Consider the following 17,986-nt stretch of genomic DNA (forward strand, 5'->3'; position numbering starts at 1 on the left):
CTCAAAATTGTAAAAGCTTTCATTAAAAATCCAATAGGCCTTTTCTTTTCTTTTTTTTTTGAAACGGAGTCTCGCTCTGTTGCCCAGGCTGGAGTGCAGTGGCCGGATCTCAGCTCACTGCAAGCCCCACCTCCCAGGTTTACACCATTCTCCTGCCTCAGCCTCCCGAGTAGCTGGGACTACAGGTGCCCGCCACCTCGCCCGGCTCGTTTTGTATTTTTTAGTAGAGACGGGGTTTCACTGTGTTAGCCAGGATGGTCTCAATCTCCTGACCTCGTGATCCGCCCATCTCGGCCTCCCAAAGTGCTGGAATTACAGGCTTGAGCTACCGCGCCCGGCCCCAATAGGCCTTTTCATTACACTCTAGCTTTCTCCTTCTAATGGTGAACTTTCTTCATCACTAAGGCTTGGACTTATCTTCTAAGCTTTATTACATAGAGGATTTCCAATAACTGAGCAACACAATTCAAAACTAGTTAAATCTTCTGTCTCTACCTTGTTATACTTCCAGATACTCCCTTAAGCGTTCCCTTAATCTGGAGCAACCAAGAGCAGTTATATTACATGAAGAAGGTATACTTACCAGAACCAGGTATAATTTGGGTTGGCATTAAATGTTTGTGATCATGAGGCTGTCCCTTCACACACTTCATCCAAGCATATAGTTCTTTATCTGTAAGATAATATACCTTGTGGTATATCACGCTCATGGTTTCACAATTATAAATTGATGGTTTAAAGAACTTAACGATTATATATAATGTCTCATTGTCTAGAGTCATAGCCAATGAAAAAATAAAAAAAATAAAAATAATGAAATAAATGTCAATGATATGCTTTAGATGTTTGGTTCTGAAACAAGTCAGGAAAAACAGTTCCACCATTTCCCGAATTATATAACAACAGCCTTTTAAAAAATTTAAATTTAAATTTAAAATGATAAAAATTTAAAATTTAAATTTAAAATGATAGCCTTTTAAAAAATTTCCAGTCATTATTGTTATTAGTCACCTCTATCTTCTCTGTAGCTAATCTCCTTCTCTTAGCTGTTTTTTGTGCCAAACAGAATTTATGCCTGATCCCAGTACATCAGACTGACAGTTTGAGATGACTGTTAAATCATTTTCCTCTTATGCTTCAAAGACATGTAGAGGAACATGAGACATGTAAAAAAGCTGGTACCATACAGTTATTATTAATTACTATCGCTGACTTCAAATAAGCTTTCATCCCTGAAGTTGTAAACAATTAAGGCATACCATAGGGCATAACATAAAGAATAAAAGCATTTGATATCTTGATCTCAAGAACTTTCTCTATAAATTTAGTGACACAGTTACTTACGATGTAGCTATAAGAGCTTCAGTGTCACAAAGCTCAATAAACTCAGCATAAAAAAAACCGAGAACTAGGCCAGGCACAGTGGTTTACACCTGTAATCCCAGCATTTTGGGAGGCCAAGGCCACAGATCATTTGAGGTCAGGACTTCAAGACCAGCCTGGCCAACATGGTGAAACCCCATCTCTACCAAAAATAAAAAATCAGCCAGGTGTGGTGATGCATGCCTGTAGTCTCAGCTACTTGGGAGGCTGAGGCAGGAGAATCACTTGAACCCAGGAGGTGGAGGTTGCAGCAAGCTGAGATCGCACCATTGCACTCCAGCCTGGGTAACACACAGCAAGACTCCATCTCAAAAAAAAAAAAAGAAAAAAGAAAAGAAAAGAAAAAAAAATCTAGAACTATTGCTTCATAAAAATATACATTCAATAAAATTCAAACCCAATCTAAAACTAGTCACCTTTAAAAGCTTTGACTTTCCTCTGCAAAACCTACATAGTAACTTGCAAATGTTTTATATATTGCTTATATTTTAGACACTTATGTTGATTACCACTACATGAAGCTATATATTAAACCTGCTCAATCTCAGTTTTATTATAATATTTAACAGTAAAATAGATATTTAGATAGTACGGACAACAACCCAAGGCATAAGTTACACTTAAAAGAATGCTATGGTAACTAACAAGACTATACTTTCAAAATGAATACTACTATGAAAATCAGCAGGCTGGGCATGGTGGCTCACGCCTGTAATCCCAGCACTTTGGGAGGCTGAGGTGGGTGGATCAGCTGAGGTCAGGAGTTTGAGACCAGCCTGGCCAACTTGGTAAAACCCCATCTCTACTAACAATACAAAATTAGGCATGGTGGCCCATGCCTGTAATTCCCAGCTACTTGGGAGGCTGAGGCAGGAGAATTACTTGAATCCAGGAGGCCAAGATTGCGCCACTGCACTCCAGCCTGGGCAACAAGAGTGAAACTCCTTCTCAATGACAACATCCAAAAAAAAAAAGAAGAAAAAGAAAATCAGCAGTAATACATCAATTTAGTTTTAATACTCTTTATCTTATTCAAAGAAAGAATTTATGGTAGCTTACATATATATACATACATACAACACAGCAAAACAGAGTAAATTAAAATTAACTTTTTTAATTTGGCAAAGGAAAACCAAAAGTAATATGAAACAAGGAAAAAGGAATTTGAAATGCACATCATGTCATCAAGTTTTATAAGAATTAATTGTCAAAATACATGTATTATGGTTTCACATTTTACTCATATTAACATATCTATTGCATATCCCAGAAACACTTAGCTGTAGATGTTCAGCTATGCTTTCACATTTGCTCAGGTTTCTTTGGTAACAAAGGGTAAGAGACTTTGGTAATCCTATCAGTAGAAAATACTGATGGTTAAATCATGGTTCATCTACCTGATATACTACTCTGTAAAAAGAGCTGCCTGAAATGAAAATGACATTCATTACTTTGAGACAGACAATCTATACTAAATACTTCTAACGTTTCCACAATTCTAATTCTCTTATTTCATCAGAACTCTACTCCTAACAAAAAACTCAATACCAGTTTTAGGTAGTCACTTCCAAATTTGCCTTGGATAATCTTTCTAAAACACTTTTGATTCATTTAATTACTTCCTTTGTGAGACAGGGTATCACTGCGTCACTCAGGCTGGAGTGCAACGGGGCAATCACAATTCACTGCAGCCTCCATCTCCTGGGTTCAGGTGATCCTCCCACCTCAGCATCCCAGGTAACTGGGACTACAGGCACACACCACCATGCGCAGCTGAGTTTTTGTATTTTTTTGTAGAGACAGGGTTTTGCCATGTTGCCCAGGCTGGTCTTGAACAACTGGGTTCAAGCAATCTTTGGAAGCCAGCCTTGGCCTCCCAAAGTGCTGAGATTACAGGCACGAGCCACCATGCCCAGCCTACCTCCTTTTTTAAAGTTTACATTATCTCTAGCTGTATTAATAAACACAACACTGTTTTTGTGCCATTTGTTTACCTAGAAATTAGAAATACTTGAAAGACTGTTTCCAAATTATAAAGATTTCATTTTTATTCTCTAAGAATTGGAGTCAGCTTGGGCAACATGATGAAACCCTCTCTCTATGAAAAATACAACAAAATTAGTGAGGTATGGTAGTGTGTGCCTGTAGTTCCAGCTGTTCAGGAGGCTGAGGTGGGAGGATCGCTTGAGCCCAGGAGTATGAGGCTGCAATGAACTGAGACTGCACCACAGTATTCCAGCCTGGGTGACAAAGTGAGACGCTGTCTCCAAACAAAACAGAAAAATGGGGATAAATGGGGTGGGTGGCCACATATTCCTCAACATTTGTATTTGTACTCTAAAGACCAATATTTAGGAAAATCAATTTACATTTATACTAGTAAGTATTCAGCTGTGACTTATAAAGTATGACTGTGTGATTCACAGGTCCTAGAGGACTTCAGGTTTCTACACATTGCAGTCTTTTAAAAAATTTTTCAATAGAGACAGGGTCTCGCTCTGTCCCCTAGACTGGAGTGCAGTGGCACAATCAAAGCTCAGTGTAACGTTGAACCCCTGAGCTCAAGTGATCCTCCTGCCTAAGCCTCCCAAAGCACAGGGATAATAGGCATGAGTCACAGTGCCTGGCCCACACATTGGAATCTTAAAGCAACAAAGCCTAACCTAAATTTGGGCTACATAAAGGAACTATCTGACTGAAATGAGAAGACAGATACACTCATGAGGCTGATGGGTGTAGATGCAATTTAATTCTAGAAAATACAGCCATTAATAAACTGTGGTTACTTCTCCTCTTAAAAACAAACTGAAAAAAATTCCTTAATACATTAATAAGGAAGGTAGGAATAAAAAAACACATCTGATGCTCTAGAAGAGTGATCCTAAAGAAAATATTATAAAAACTTCAATTTATGTAAACTTATATACCCACCTCTAGAACTCTTCCTTTCCTTTGCCTTGTAACAATCTAAGCAGACCACAAATCCACATTTTTGGCAGACCCAGTGAATGTTAAACAATGTTGCTTCACATGCATCACACATCTCCCGGACTCCTCTCACTGCTCTTTTCCAGGCAATTTTGGCTGAAACACAGAAAAAACAAAATTTTAAAGGCAAACATGCTCTTTTCCAAGGCAATTTTGGCTGAAATACAAAAGAAATAAAAATGTAAAGGCAAACCGAGAACTTTCAAGGCTATATTAACTAAAGACCAATAGACTTCTTGAAGTAATTAGTAATTCTCTTTAGAAGACTCACAAATGATCATAAGTGAAAAATAAAAATGGCTTTACATGTAAGCAGGGTTTCTCAACTCTGGTGCTTTTGACATTTTAGGGTGAATAATTCTTTGTTGGGAGGGATTACTCTGTGCATTGCAGACTGTTCAGTGGCATCTGTGGCCTCTACCTATTAGATGTTGGCAACATATCCTTAACTCCCTCAGTTATGCAACCAAAGATGTCTCCAGTTATTGCTAAGTGTCCCCCGAGGGGCAAACCAGTGATTTCAAGGAAGGGAAGGAAAAGAAGCTAATATTTAGAGTGTCTACTATGTTACAAACTATTAAAGTACTTAGGTAAACATAATTAACATAACTTTCTCAACAAATTAATGACATAGTTATCTTTCTTATTTTCCAGACCTGCCTGATACCCAGAGAGGTTATTTGCCAAAGGAAACAGTTAAAGAGGGAGTAAAGCTGAGATTCCAGTACAAATAATTGGGGTAGATTATGTCTTTATAAGCAAAATGTTGAAATTTCACAATTTGCATCCAAAGTGGGTTTAAAGCATTAATTTATGTTGTAATGGCAGAAACAGCAAAATGCTATTGTGATTTCATAAATGGTTAATTGACTCAATTCACCCTCTACAGGAAAATATCTGTAACCTTAAATACATATTGTAAAAAGGTATCATTATCATAATTAAAATTAACAAGATTAGGTAAGATTAGGGACTTCTTTCGTAGATTAAACATAATTCAAAGAGAAATTCTTAAAATGAAATTTGTGCAGTTCATGTTATATTTAACTTCCTTACCATCCTTTTTCACCCAGGACAAAGCTGTTTTTTCAGATGTTACTAATTGACAGAACTTATCACCTATTATATCCAAGATATATTTAGAAGTCTCTATATCTAGTTCATCATCTTCGTAATTTTCATGTGTCCACAAACTCATAGCTTCATCATCATATTGGTCAGGAGAAGAGAAACCATCTATTCTAACCACTCCGTTTTTACTAAATGACAACCTGAAATATTAAAACATAAAAGCATTAGGTACCAACATATTAAAATGTAAGTCCAGTCTTTAAAGTTGTAAATTTATAATTATGTTTATATTGCATTATAAAAAATGAATTACATTAAAAAGAGGAAAACAGGTTAATTCTTCACACACTAATTATTGAATTAATTTAAATAACTCATAGGTGTTATGCAAATGGCAATAAGTAGTACTAATTTTAGGTTATTTCAAGAAATTAGATCACTTATACTTAACTCCAACAAAATGAAAACTGTTTAAGTGTTTGATAAATGACAAGAGTAAAAATGTGTGTCCAATGTTGGCCAGAGCAATGCTGTTATTTTATACATAATCTAAATCAGGAATCACTAAAGCTGAAATGCCCTAAATCAACTTAAGCCTTTCACCAGGAGGACTTTAAAAATGCCAACTATACATACACTTTCATTAATTAAATTGAAACATTACTGAAGTGATTAAGGAGAACAAGGATGAAATTCTTAATAGTTTTATAGCAACCCCATTAATGTGCTTACTTGCTCTTAGCTTCTGATACCCAAACAACTATTCAGAGAAGTTTATAGTAAATGGAAGCCAAAATTGCCATTCTCTTACTGGCTGGTGGTTATTCCTCAATTATCTTGTACTTAACTCTCTTTACTCTCAAATAGGTGATGTCTAATATAAGTCATACTGTATTTTTCATATGAACAGCAACATTTCGTTTATCCCTATTTTTCATATCTTCATTATCTTTCCAAAGTTTCCTTCTCTTTAAACCAAATTTCTCCTTTTTGTCATAACCCAGCATCTTATTTTGGTTTTATGGTATAATGTTTGCCTGAACATTTCTTTACTTCAGACTTTTCCTAGATTTTCTTATCACCTCAAACCTACTTTCCTTTTGATTCCTTTTTTCATCTCTTCTGCACTTCCATGGGTATTACCTCTTATAATTATTCCCTGAAATTGTCTGTCCTTTGGGGATTGTTGGCTACAAAGTGAGGAAGAAAGAGAACTTGGTCCATTCTTATCAACACGTATTTTTGGAGGTCTATACTGGGCTACTAGCATAGTGTATTCAGCAGAGCAAAGTGTCTCAGTTTCTTAGGAAGATAATTACAGCTAACAATAGAGCATTTCATATGTGCATGGGACTACACTTAAGGACTTGGCATACTTTATCTCATTTAACCTTCATTAAAGCTCTGTTAGGTAGGTACTAACATTTACATTTTGCAGATGAGACAGGCTTAGCTGTCCTACCATAGTTAATAAACTCACACAGGAACTAAGGGACAGAGATGGAATTCACAACTAGAAATGACTGATTCTGGAGTGTGACATGTTAATTAGTCTTTACTGTCTGGGTTATCCAGCTATTCTTTAGTTGAACTCTTACAAGTCTACCTTTAAGTTTTTAATTTTAAACTATTATTTGGTAATATTTATATTAAATTAGTATATAGGTTAACAACTGTTCAGAAAAAAAACTTTTCTCATTAAAATAAATCTCTCAGAACAGAAAGGTCATATGGAACATGAGTAATAATGTATGTATTTAGTCTAATAGCTAGAAATTGTTAAATTTAGCACAAAACATTTAATAACTCTTTTATAATGTTTCCAAAACATGGAGACTCAAAGACTTATTCCCCATCCAAAAGGGACACTCAGAATAACACTATATAATTTCCAATACTGAATCAATAAATTACTTTTTTCCCAATCTCATATTTCCACTTACCGTCTAAAGTAGTAAAATCTACAAAATACTGGTGAGTGAGCTGGTTCTTCTCCTTTTTTACTGCGAATAAGTCTACATTCTCGGCACTTTTGTAAATTAGGCCCTATCTCACAGCAGGAGTCATCCTGTAAAAAGGACTCCCCAGTTTGCTTCAGCTTCTTGACTTTACGCCAATCTTTCAATACTGAACGAGGAATGCCAGCTGTAAAATCAGTAGGAAAGTTTTAGCAAAGTTATGCTTTGTAGAAAGTTAAACTCCTTGAGATTAAATTCAAGTCATATATATATATATATGAAATTCAAGTCAGTATATTGTGATAATACAATAAGACTTCAGTAAAGAAGCAAAGACATTAACAGCTGTAGGTACCAATTAATGACTAAAAAGTCTGCAGCAGCATTTCTATTTACTTACTAACCAATTCTACTAACCAAATGAACCTCTCTTATGTCAGGGTACTGAAAATGGAGAACTAAGTTTTCCAGCTGACTGAACTCTTTAAATATTAAATATTCATGTATGTATAATAGCAAACGTAAGAATCATTCATATTCTGTGTATATCAATAACTGAAAATACAGTCCTTCTATACCAAAAGTTGGTTTATGTAAGAGAAAGCTCTTTCAAGATCCACAGCAAGAACGTAAAGATCAAAGGTTTATATATTTAGAAACTACATGTTAGTCTCAACATATTTCTATTGAAATACATATCTGATTTTCCAAGGTAAGTGTGGCTCATTAAGACAAGTGGTAATTTTATAAAACCTGTACTTGGGAGAAGACGTGCTGAGCTATTTCTCCTAACATCTTTCCTTTATTATAATACCCTGCATTGGTATCAACATACTGATGATGGCAGTATCTTTTAGAAAAATAAAAGCGTTCGAAGAAAGTAAAAGGAAAAAAAAATTAACTTGGCTATCTTTATTGATGAATTAAAAAAGCCATCAAAAAAGTAAAAAGGACAAAACTCTAATGCATTTTACAGTCTAATATATGAAAACAAAATCAACTTATTTACATACTCTACATCACTGCTCCATCACATTCACTGACTCTGTTATTAAGTATAAGAACACTGGCTGAAGTCATCTGTCATCATCTAGAGAGTAGGAAGAATTTCTGGACTGAGAGGAACTCCAAAAATTAAATGTTGTCTATTAAAATTTTTAAAAACGTATTTATTTAAAAGCAAGTTGGCCAGGTGCAGTGGCTCATGCCTGTAAGCCCAGCACTTTGGGAGGCTGAGGCGGGCAGATCACCTGAGGTCGGGAATTTGAGACCTGCTTGACCAACATAGTGAAATCCCATCTCTATTAAAATACAAAAAATTAGCCGGGCATGGTGGCGTGTGCCTGTAGTCCCAGTTACTTGGGAGGCTGAGGCAGGAGAATCACTTGAACCTGGGAGGTAGAGGTTGCAGTGAGCTGACACTGCGCCACTGCACTCCAGCCCGGAGACAGAGCAAGACTGCGTTCTTAAAAGAAAAAAAGAAAGAAAGAAAAAAAAAAAGACAAGCTATGTTGGGGTCCAGACGCAGTGGCTCATGCCTGTAATCCCAGAACTTTGGGAGGCCGAGGTGGGTGGATTACTTGAGGCCAGGAGTTTGAGACCAGTCTGGCCAATAGGTGAAACCCTGTCTCTACTAAAAATACAAAAATTAGGCAGGCGTGGTGTCACGTGCCTGTAATTCCAGCCACTGAGGAGGCTGAGCCACAAGAACTGCTTGAGCCCAGGGGGCAGAAGTTGCAGTGGGGTGAGATCGTGCCACTGGATTCCAGGTTGGAATATATATAAATAAAATATATATAAATAAAATAAAATAAAATAAAAGCAAGTTATGTTGGGATCAGAAATTAGTTGTTGGTTTTAACTTCTAATTGTATTCTTATTGCACCCATATTACTGTATCTATATGTCAGACATTAGATTTACACAGTTTGCTATTTCTGTCATGCAGAAAGAATAAACTGTATTTCCTACCCTTGTGTTTTCTAATCATGCCCAATGTGTGGATCAGAGGTACAGCTCTTCTCCTGAGACTATACACTTCTTGCAGAAACTTAGAAAGCACTGTGTTTAAATAAACCATATGGAGTGGCCCATTTGAAATCAGGTCCAATTATTAAGCACATCTAGAATTGCTGCCTTGTTCTTTATAATTACATGCTTTCCCCTCTCTGTCTCTAACTTAGGGTAAGGAGCCATTTGGCTTAATCCACTAGAGAAACACCCATGTGTATAACCACACACATCTCCCAGTTATGGTATAAACCCATTTCCAGAAGACTTATGGAAAAGGTTGTTTCCTCCACTATGCAAAAGACAGATTTTTCCTATGAGCTCTGTAAAATATTCAGTTTTTACAAGTTGGAATGAACGACAGAATTGTTATACTGCTGATAAATTTTATTTGATACACTTGCTTCTAATCATCTATTTACTTTTCAATTTATTACACTAGAATAAACTAAATACAGTCTATTTCCATTTTTTATTATATGCCTTTAATTCCAGATAATGGAACAGTTCAGAGTATGGAGCACCATACCACTGTGAACAACTTAGATAGTACTAAAGAATCAGACATTTCAAAGCAAATCTCAATTATGTGACACAAAACAGGCACTTGGAGCTTTTTTCAATAAAATAATAAATGAGTACAAAGACTTAAAAGGCCCAATTCATATGGAGAGCTTTCGATATTATAACTTTTGCTTCTAGACAAGGCCACATGACTGCAACTAACTCCTTTTATGAATTTAACTGTCATAGTATTTGTACAATAAATAAAACTTCATCCTTCAATTCCATATATATATACTTTACTGGCAATATATAAAATCTAAAAGTTTGAGATTAAGATACTTAGTCAACAAAAAAATACCTAACTCAATGGATACTTCTTCATTTATAGTAAGAACCTTAGTTCTCTAGTAGCAAATCCACAAATAGCTGCTCTAACAGAAAACTGAGGAGGAAGAAAATAAAGAGACAAATACTCGCCAAACATTAATCTCTGATGTGCCACCCCCTTAAAAAAATATTTTTTTGTAGATACAGAAATTAACTGTGATCATAAACCACTGGTGTTGTGTACTGTAGAATTTATATATTTAAATATAGTGGCAGTTTCAGATCATAAAATTAAATGTAAAAATTAGATAAAATGTAAGATAGAAGTAAATGAAACATAAAAATCAGTGGAGAAAAGTGGCTGACTTTTAATTAAGAGAAACAAAAAGGCAGCAGATAGGAAAACATTCCAAAACAGTAGATAAAACAGAATCTATTATATCTAGCTTTAATGTACTAAGAAACACACTATTATGTGTATGTGTATATAAAATATATAATTATACATGTATAAGGGTGTATGTAATCACATTACACAGTTGAGGTGTAAGCCTAACTCATTCTTTTTGATTGACCATGACTGATGACAATTCTACTAAACATTAGAAAGAGAATGGACATTATTTAATCTATGAAGTAGATAATCCATTCATATTTAGAAGTTCCCTGGCTTATGAAAACTACCAACTTAAAGAACTTTTCTGTGCTCAGGAGACTGAGGCAGGAGGATTGCCTGAGACCAGGAGTTGGAGGCTGCTGTGCACTATGGTTACACCTGTGAATAGCCACTGCACTCCAACCTGGGCAATATAGGGAGACTGTCTCTAAAAACTATTTAAGAAAAAAAAGAAAAACTTTTCTAGGTAGCCTAGAAGAAAAACAAGTCAACTCTGTCCACAATTAACAGATGACATCTAATATTGACTTAATATTACTTTGGACTTGGTGAACAAATGGGTCATAAAACAGCCTCTCTAAAGCTACATGCTAGTTACCAAGCAGGCGAGATTTGACTAAACATTACAACCTGGGGAGAAAATACGCACTCATTCTGGTCCTTTTCTTAGAAATTACTTGTGAATATGTATATTCGTCTCAAGATGAAAAGAGAATACGTATTTCACTAAGACTTAATTTTACAAATGTAACTTCACGAGAGTTTTCTAGGCATTAAAACCTGGAAGGTACCTATCTGTTTTTTTTTTGTTTTTGCTTTTTAAGTTTTACTCAAGTATCTGAACACCCAACACCAAAGGAAATGTCATATAAAACAGAAGAGAAACAATTAAATTGCTCACACTAAGCCTATTATGAATTCATGGGGACAGTGAGGGAGAGTAAGGGGAACACATAAGAAAAAGCAACTCTGTATATAATCCAATATTCAAGTAAATGGCAGGTATCCTTCGATGTTAATCCCCCTCTCTGTCTTCTGACTATGCTTGCATTTCAGTCTGTCAGTCTCTGGCTCTAGTTGAGTTTGTCCTTTGTTCTTTCACTTTCTGACTGTCCTTTTCTATGACTCCATCCTCCTGTTTTCCTCTCCTTCACTTTGCCTCTGGTTTCCACACAGGCATGTGGAAAACCTCATTCAGTTAAAAGCACAAATGGGAGCCTTCAAGCATCCAAGTGCTTGTGAAAGTACTTCTTGAGTGTCCACATTGTCACAGATATTTCATATATTGTATGTGGATGAACACACGGACATAGTGAAACTAAGTGCTTTCTGCATTGTGCAACACACCTAAAAAGAAATAAGCAAACTGAGAAAAACTACTACTAGAGTAAAATGATATAGAAACACTTTATAGTGAATATTACTGTTAAGTATCCCTTAGTTTGTCTAGCTGTTGCCACAAACGATATATAATCAGTTTTGAAGCTATCAATTTGGCAATTCTTTAACATCGAAATGAATACACAAAACCACAAGCCTCCCTTTAATTTTTACCCATTAAGGACTGTTTGAATGAGCAGCATTAAATAGATAATAATTTCCATAAGCTTCCCATTCTGTCACCAGATAAGAGTGAAATATAGTCCACATTCATATTACTCTGAAGTAAAATTGGCCCTCCATTAACTGTGGGTTCCAAACCCATGGGTTCAACCTACCACGGATCAAAAATACTCAAGAGAAAAAAATATTCTACAAAGTTCCAAAAAAGCAAAACTTTAATTTGCCATGTGCAGAGTACTATGTTCAATCCTGCGTGAATGAAGTGATGTGTAAGGATTGTGTTAGGCATTATAAGGAATCTAGAGATGATTTAAAGTATACGGGAGGATGTATGTAGGTTTCATGCAAATATAGTCATACACTATTAGGCAATTTCCTCATTGTGGGAACTTCATAGAATGTACTTACACAAACCCAGCTTACAAAGCTGTACAGTACTTACTGTACTTTATACTATAGATAATTGTAATACAAAGTATTTACGTATCTAAACAAAGAAAAAGGTATAATAAAAACATAGTCTTACAATCTCATGATACCACTGTCATATATACATTCCATCATTTTTTGTTTATTTTTTGAGACATGGTCTTGCTCTGTTGCCCAGGCTGGAGTGCAGTGGTGCAGTCATGGCTCACTGCAGCTTCAACCACCCCAGCTCAAGTGATCCTCCTGCCTCAGCTTCCCAAAGTGATGGGATTACAGGAGTGAGCCACTGTGCCCAGCTGTGCATTCTGTCACTGACTGAAAAGTTGTTATGCAGCACATGACTGTACTATGCTATTTTATATAAGGGATGTGCACCTCTGTGAATTTTGGCATCTGTGGGGGGGTGGGGAAGGTCCTGAAACCAATCCCCACAGGTATACCCAGGGACAAGTGTAATTGTCTTCTAGAAATGTGCCTCAAAATATGTGTATGTGAGTAGAATTTCTTTCCTGACTACATCTTGGTAGAGGTAAACATCTTAGCTGATACTACGAATCCACTTTTGGTGTGACAGCCATAACTGCATTTTGACAATTCTTAAAAATGGCCAAAATATGAGTAACTACTAAATTCCACGCTGAGTTATGCAAATTACCTACAATGACTGTCAGGTAAAACATATACTTCTACAAGTCTTTTAAAAATGGAGGAATAAGTGTTCTCTCATTTCCTCTTAAAGGGGAAATGTTTGTGAAATGTAGAAACGAAATCAATGAGCATATACATAAAGCTAAGGCATGCAAATGAAGACAAAGGATGCCTTTAAGCTCACTGATCTTTAAAGAAGCACACTAATTCAGCTAAAACATTCAGCCCATTTTACCTGAGATAAAACAAAGTAACTGACTTACTATTACTGTTGCTTTGCAACTTCAGTTTACTTTTTTCTTTGGCACTCCTGCTGAGAACTCCATTGGGTTTCAAATCTTCTTCTATTTCACCTTTTCTCTTCTGCAAATCATTTTGCTTCTTTTTGTAAGTTGGCTTAGGTTGTCTTTTAGTCCTTTGCTCTGACTTGCTTTCACTTTCATCTGAGTCTCCACTTTCAGAGCCAGATTCGTAAGTTCTTTTGGCTTTTCTCCTATTGACTTTATCATCTTTTACATATTTATCAACTATGATCTTACTATCTACACTATTTTGTATATCACTAGATGTAGAGGCTATTAAGTTGACAGAACATGGCTTAATAATTTCTGATACAGAATTCCCTGAATTTTCCATTTTATTAGTATTTTTATCTTCTTCTGAATGTCTGGTGAGCCAGGCCTTTTTCAGTTTAGTATGGTAGTTTGGTTGACTTGTCTGGGAAGCTTGCCCATTTCCTACAGAGTTTGCTTTGTTAATTGTACTACAGATTACAGTGCTATCAAGAGGAAGGGAGGCTGAAAGTGTCTGACTTTTTATAGCATTAGGTTCAGTCTCACTGACATTACTACTTTTATACTGAGCTGCAGCCAATGCTGCCTTGTGCTTTTTTAAATGGATAAAATCAGTTGTGCCTGAGAACCCAGAACTGGGTTGAACAACACTTCCTGTCTTACTACTGGCCAACGTAACTGGTGCTGTGGTGCTGACCTTGCATTCTTGTTTCTGAGCCACTGGCTGACTGACACTTTTTGAAGATGTACATTCTGATGATGTAGAGGCCAAAATGGTATTTGATAAAGAAGAAATTGCTTCTGAACCACCCCAGCTGGAAACACTGGTAGTATCGGCAACAGATGTGATTACATCCGTTTTGGTATTACACATTGTATTTACAGACATGACTGAACTGGGAACACTGCCCTGTGAGACAGCCTGAAAGTTTTTTTCAGATTTTGTGTGAACACTGTCTGAATTCACATTTGGCAAAATGATTCTTCCAGTTTCTCCGGCTTCTGCTAGTTTGAGGCAATCTGTTTTATGTGCCCCAGCTGAAGATCTTTCACTAACTCGATCTTTAGAAGCTAACTGCACTGCTGGCACACTATCAGTTTTTGTACTAGAGGACGGACGCACAATGACAGATGCCATAGCAGCCTGTAACTTTCCGCTGCTTTTCTCCACATGCCATTCGGTTTTCTCTTTGCTGAGGTTATTATTAGGTCTCCACATCTCTGTCAAACTCTGTTCTGAAGAACTCTTAAAATTTGCCTGAGAGTCTTTTGGCTCGGGTATTAGAGTTGGAGGCTTCTGTGACTCTTGAATTTTACCACCAGCATTTACTGGCATCACAGGAGTTAAAGTTGGAGGGGAAAGGCTACTATAGCTGCCTTCCTTTCTTTCCAGGCTGTGATGGATTGGTGGGTGAAATACTGGTGCTCTATGTAATGCAGGCATACTGCGGAGTGTATTTGTAGAAGAAACTGTCAAATGGGTAGGACTCCTACAGTCACTTCTGAAGGTTGTTACCGAGTGAGATGCAATCTGATGCGGAAGATGTTCTGGTATCTTGCTTACTAAACCTTCACTTTCTGGTTGGTGTTTAATCAAAGGTGGAGGCTTTGAAAGAGATGTTATAAATGAAGTCAGAGTTTGAGGATTAGCTGCTGCCGCCGCAAGGGCATTACTCTGTTTATCACCATAAATATTTGAAATTTCTTTGGATGGGTATGATCTTGGTGGTTCATTGACCACACTATTAGACAATGTAGTGAAATAGTTACTTTGGGGTAAACTCTGAGGCACTGAGTGCTTCATTTTATAAAGATCTGATACTGAGCGTTCTACATCCATATCTTGTTTGATGACATGGCTTTTAGGACTGGACGATGATGATGCCACTCTGGAATAATTCTCTCTCTCACCCTCAAGTCCCTTGATTTTAGTTGTAAAGGGAGCAACATCAATACTTTCTTGAAGAATTCGACGGTGTTCCTCTTTGTATTTGTTTAATCTCTCTCCAGTCTCCTGGGGTGGTCTCTGTAATTGATTTAATACTGGATCCACAAAATGCCTATGTAAGTGACAATCTTTTCCAGTCTGTGACCTATTTAGATCCAGGTCATTTTTTGCTGATGTGGATGCAACAGACCGTAATGGTTCCATAAAAGCTTTCCTTTCTAATTCTCTGTAAAGAAAATACACAAATATTTCTGTAACCACTTTTTCTTGCAAAATACAAAGACAGCTTTTATGCAATATCATTCTATTATGAAAGTAAAAGACATCTTTGCATGTACTCTAATATTATAACAAATTCGAAGAAATATCAAAACAGAACAAGCCTAATCTTAAGATATGTGTTAACTTAAAATTTACTGTTTAAAAGGCAAATTAAGAAAATTATGAACAAGGTATTTATAATTTTAAGCATTGGTGAACTTACTCCTTATGATGATCTACTAAAGTTTTTGTCAGTGGTGGACTGGAATGGGCTGTAATTTTAAGAGGCCGATGAGGCTCTGCACTGGAAGGTCTGACAGGAATGTGACTAAGTAATCCAATACCATCTGCTGAGGTCACAGGGGTGGGCTGATGTAGCCAAGGACTGGGAGAATTCTATTAAAAACAAAACAAAACAAAATAAAAAACCTAGATTTCAGTTACCAGAAAAAGCTAAACACCGTGTCACAGTAGGACTGGGTATGCTCTTGGTGGTTTATGAGTTCATTCAAATAGCAGTTTATTTGGGAAACTTGTAACTTTTTCTAAATACATCTTATGAGAAATAGTCAAATAATAGCATAATTATACAGATTTTTCCATATCATAATCAGTATTAAAGAATAACTTATTGTCATCTTACTAAAAACAGATCTTGAAATCAGTGCCTTTAATTTACTATAAATGCCATGTACAGAACCTAGCTTATGTGATTTCCTAAGATTCTAACAGCAAAAGAATATATATTGCTAACAGTAAAAACAGAATATTCCTAAAACACATTTCACCAGAAGTAGAAATTATAACCAAATTAATTTGTCAATTTTGTCAACAAAATAATTAACTTTTCCAATGTAACAATTTACTGACAACTGGCAGATAATTACATTTCAAAACCCAAATGCACTCCCCATTTCACTCTAAGCTATAAACAAGGTTGGACCATTAACCTTGGAGGTATAGAGGTCTAATAAAGTTAATTTTTTACATCAATATGCTGCCTGTCTCGTAACTGAATATAAGGTGACAGCAACCTCTATAAATATTTTATGTACTTATAAACACGGAGGCTAGACAGTCATGGTCTAAGTCCATATATATGTGACACATACTGAGTACTGCTCCTTTCCAAGCCATTTTTAAGTTACTTATATCCGTTTTCCAGAGTTTGGATATTAAGGAAAAAGACACAAATCTTTAGCCAGCTCTTGGCTCCCCTGGGTTCCTCTAGCTAGCTTATCTTTCTGCAGCTGCAGCTACGTTAATGACATGAGAGTGAAGGATCAGAATAAAAATGTGAGTGCAACAATAAAAACAGAAACCTTGAATTAATAATGTGAGTGCAGTAGGGCACTTGGGCCACCAGGCCTGCTTTCTATTCTGGTAAAGAGGATAATATAGTGATTAGTGATTCTTCACTGAATTTGACTATGCAACATACAGGTTCTAGTAGGACTCCCATCTACCGCAAGATCAACAGCACCCTCCAAAATGGTAATGGGAAGCTTGTGATCAATGGTAGCATAATTCTGGAACTGAGATCTTGTCAACCTCAAATGTGGTGATGCTGGTGCAGAATAAACTGTGGGGATCACTGGTGAGACTTCATTAAAGGCCAAAGGTCATATGAAAGTGAGCCAAAAGGAGTCCATGCTTGCAACAGGAATAAACCACAGGAAACATCTTTCAAAACTGGTAGACCTTATGCAAGATGCAGCATCAACCACTTGGTGCCTCTTATCATCAAAATTATTCATCACATGGTTGGGCTTGATGGCTCATGCCTGTAATCCCAGCACTTTGAGAGGCTGAGGCAGGAGGATCACTTGAGGTCAGGAGTTTGAGACCAGCCTGGCCAGCATGGTGAAACCTTGTCTCTACTACAAATACAAAAAATTAGCCAGGTGTGGTGTTGCAAACCTGTAGTCCCAGCTACTTGGGAGGCTGAGGCAGGAGAATCACTTGAACCCAGGAGGTGGAGGTTGCAGTGAGCCGAGATTGCATCACTGTACTCCAGCCTCGCAACAGAGTGAGACTCCATCTAAAAAAAAAAAAAAAAAGTGTATCCATCACAACTTGGGAACGATAAGAAGACTCGTGGCCACTGTCCACCCAAATCCTTTCACAAACTTTGGCATGACGAACAGCATGCTTTTATCTATTGGCATCACTAATGTTATATGTAAAAAATATTATCCCTGAG

At 36.6% G+C, this 17,986-nt stretch overlaps 1 protein-coding gene across 7 annotated transcripts in view; it reads right to left on the bottom strand.

The window, feature by feature from the left end:
• The window catches only part of JMJD1C (jumonji domain containing 1C), a 320,916-nt gene that overhangs the window by 26,058 nt on the left and 276,872 nt on the right, over positions 1–17,986 (bottom strand). For all 7 annotated transcript variants that reach the window (XM_017877575.1, XM_017877572.1, XM_017877577.1 and 4 more), the window contains 6 exons: positions 16,007–16,179; positions 13,545–15,748; positions 7,386–7,587; positions 5,428–5,642; positions 4,315–4,467; positions 584–673 (listed from right to left, as the gene is read on the bottom strand). In XM_017877575.1, coding sequence (XP_017733064.1) covers positions 584–673; positions 4,315–4,467; positions 5,428–5,642; positions 7,386–7,587; positions 13,545–15,748; positions 16,007–16,179 — 3,037 coding nt within the window. The remainder of the gene's footprint in view (positions 1–583; positions 674–4,314; positions 4,468–5,427; positions 5,643–7,385; positions 7,588–13,544; positions 15,749–16,006; positions 16,180–17,986) is intronic.

The sequence above is a fragment of the Rhinopithecus bieti genome, unplaced genomic scaffold, assembly GCF_001698545.2.
Source record: "Rhinopithecus bieti isolate Rb0 unplaced genomic scaffold, ASM169854v2 scaffold_10351, whole genome shotgun sequence".
Taxonomy (NCBI): domain Eukaryota; kingdom Metazoa; phylum Chordata; class Mammalia; order Primates; family Cercopithecidae; genus Rhinopithecus; species Rhinopithecus bieti.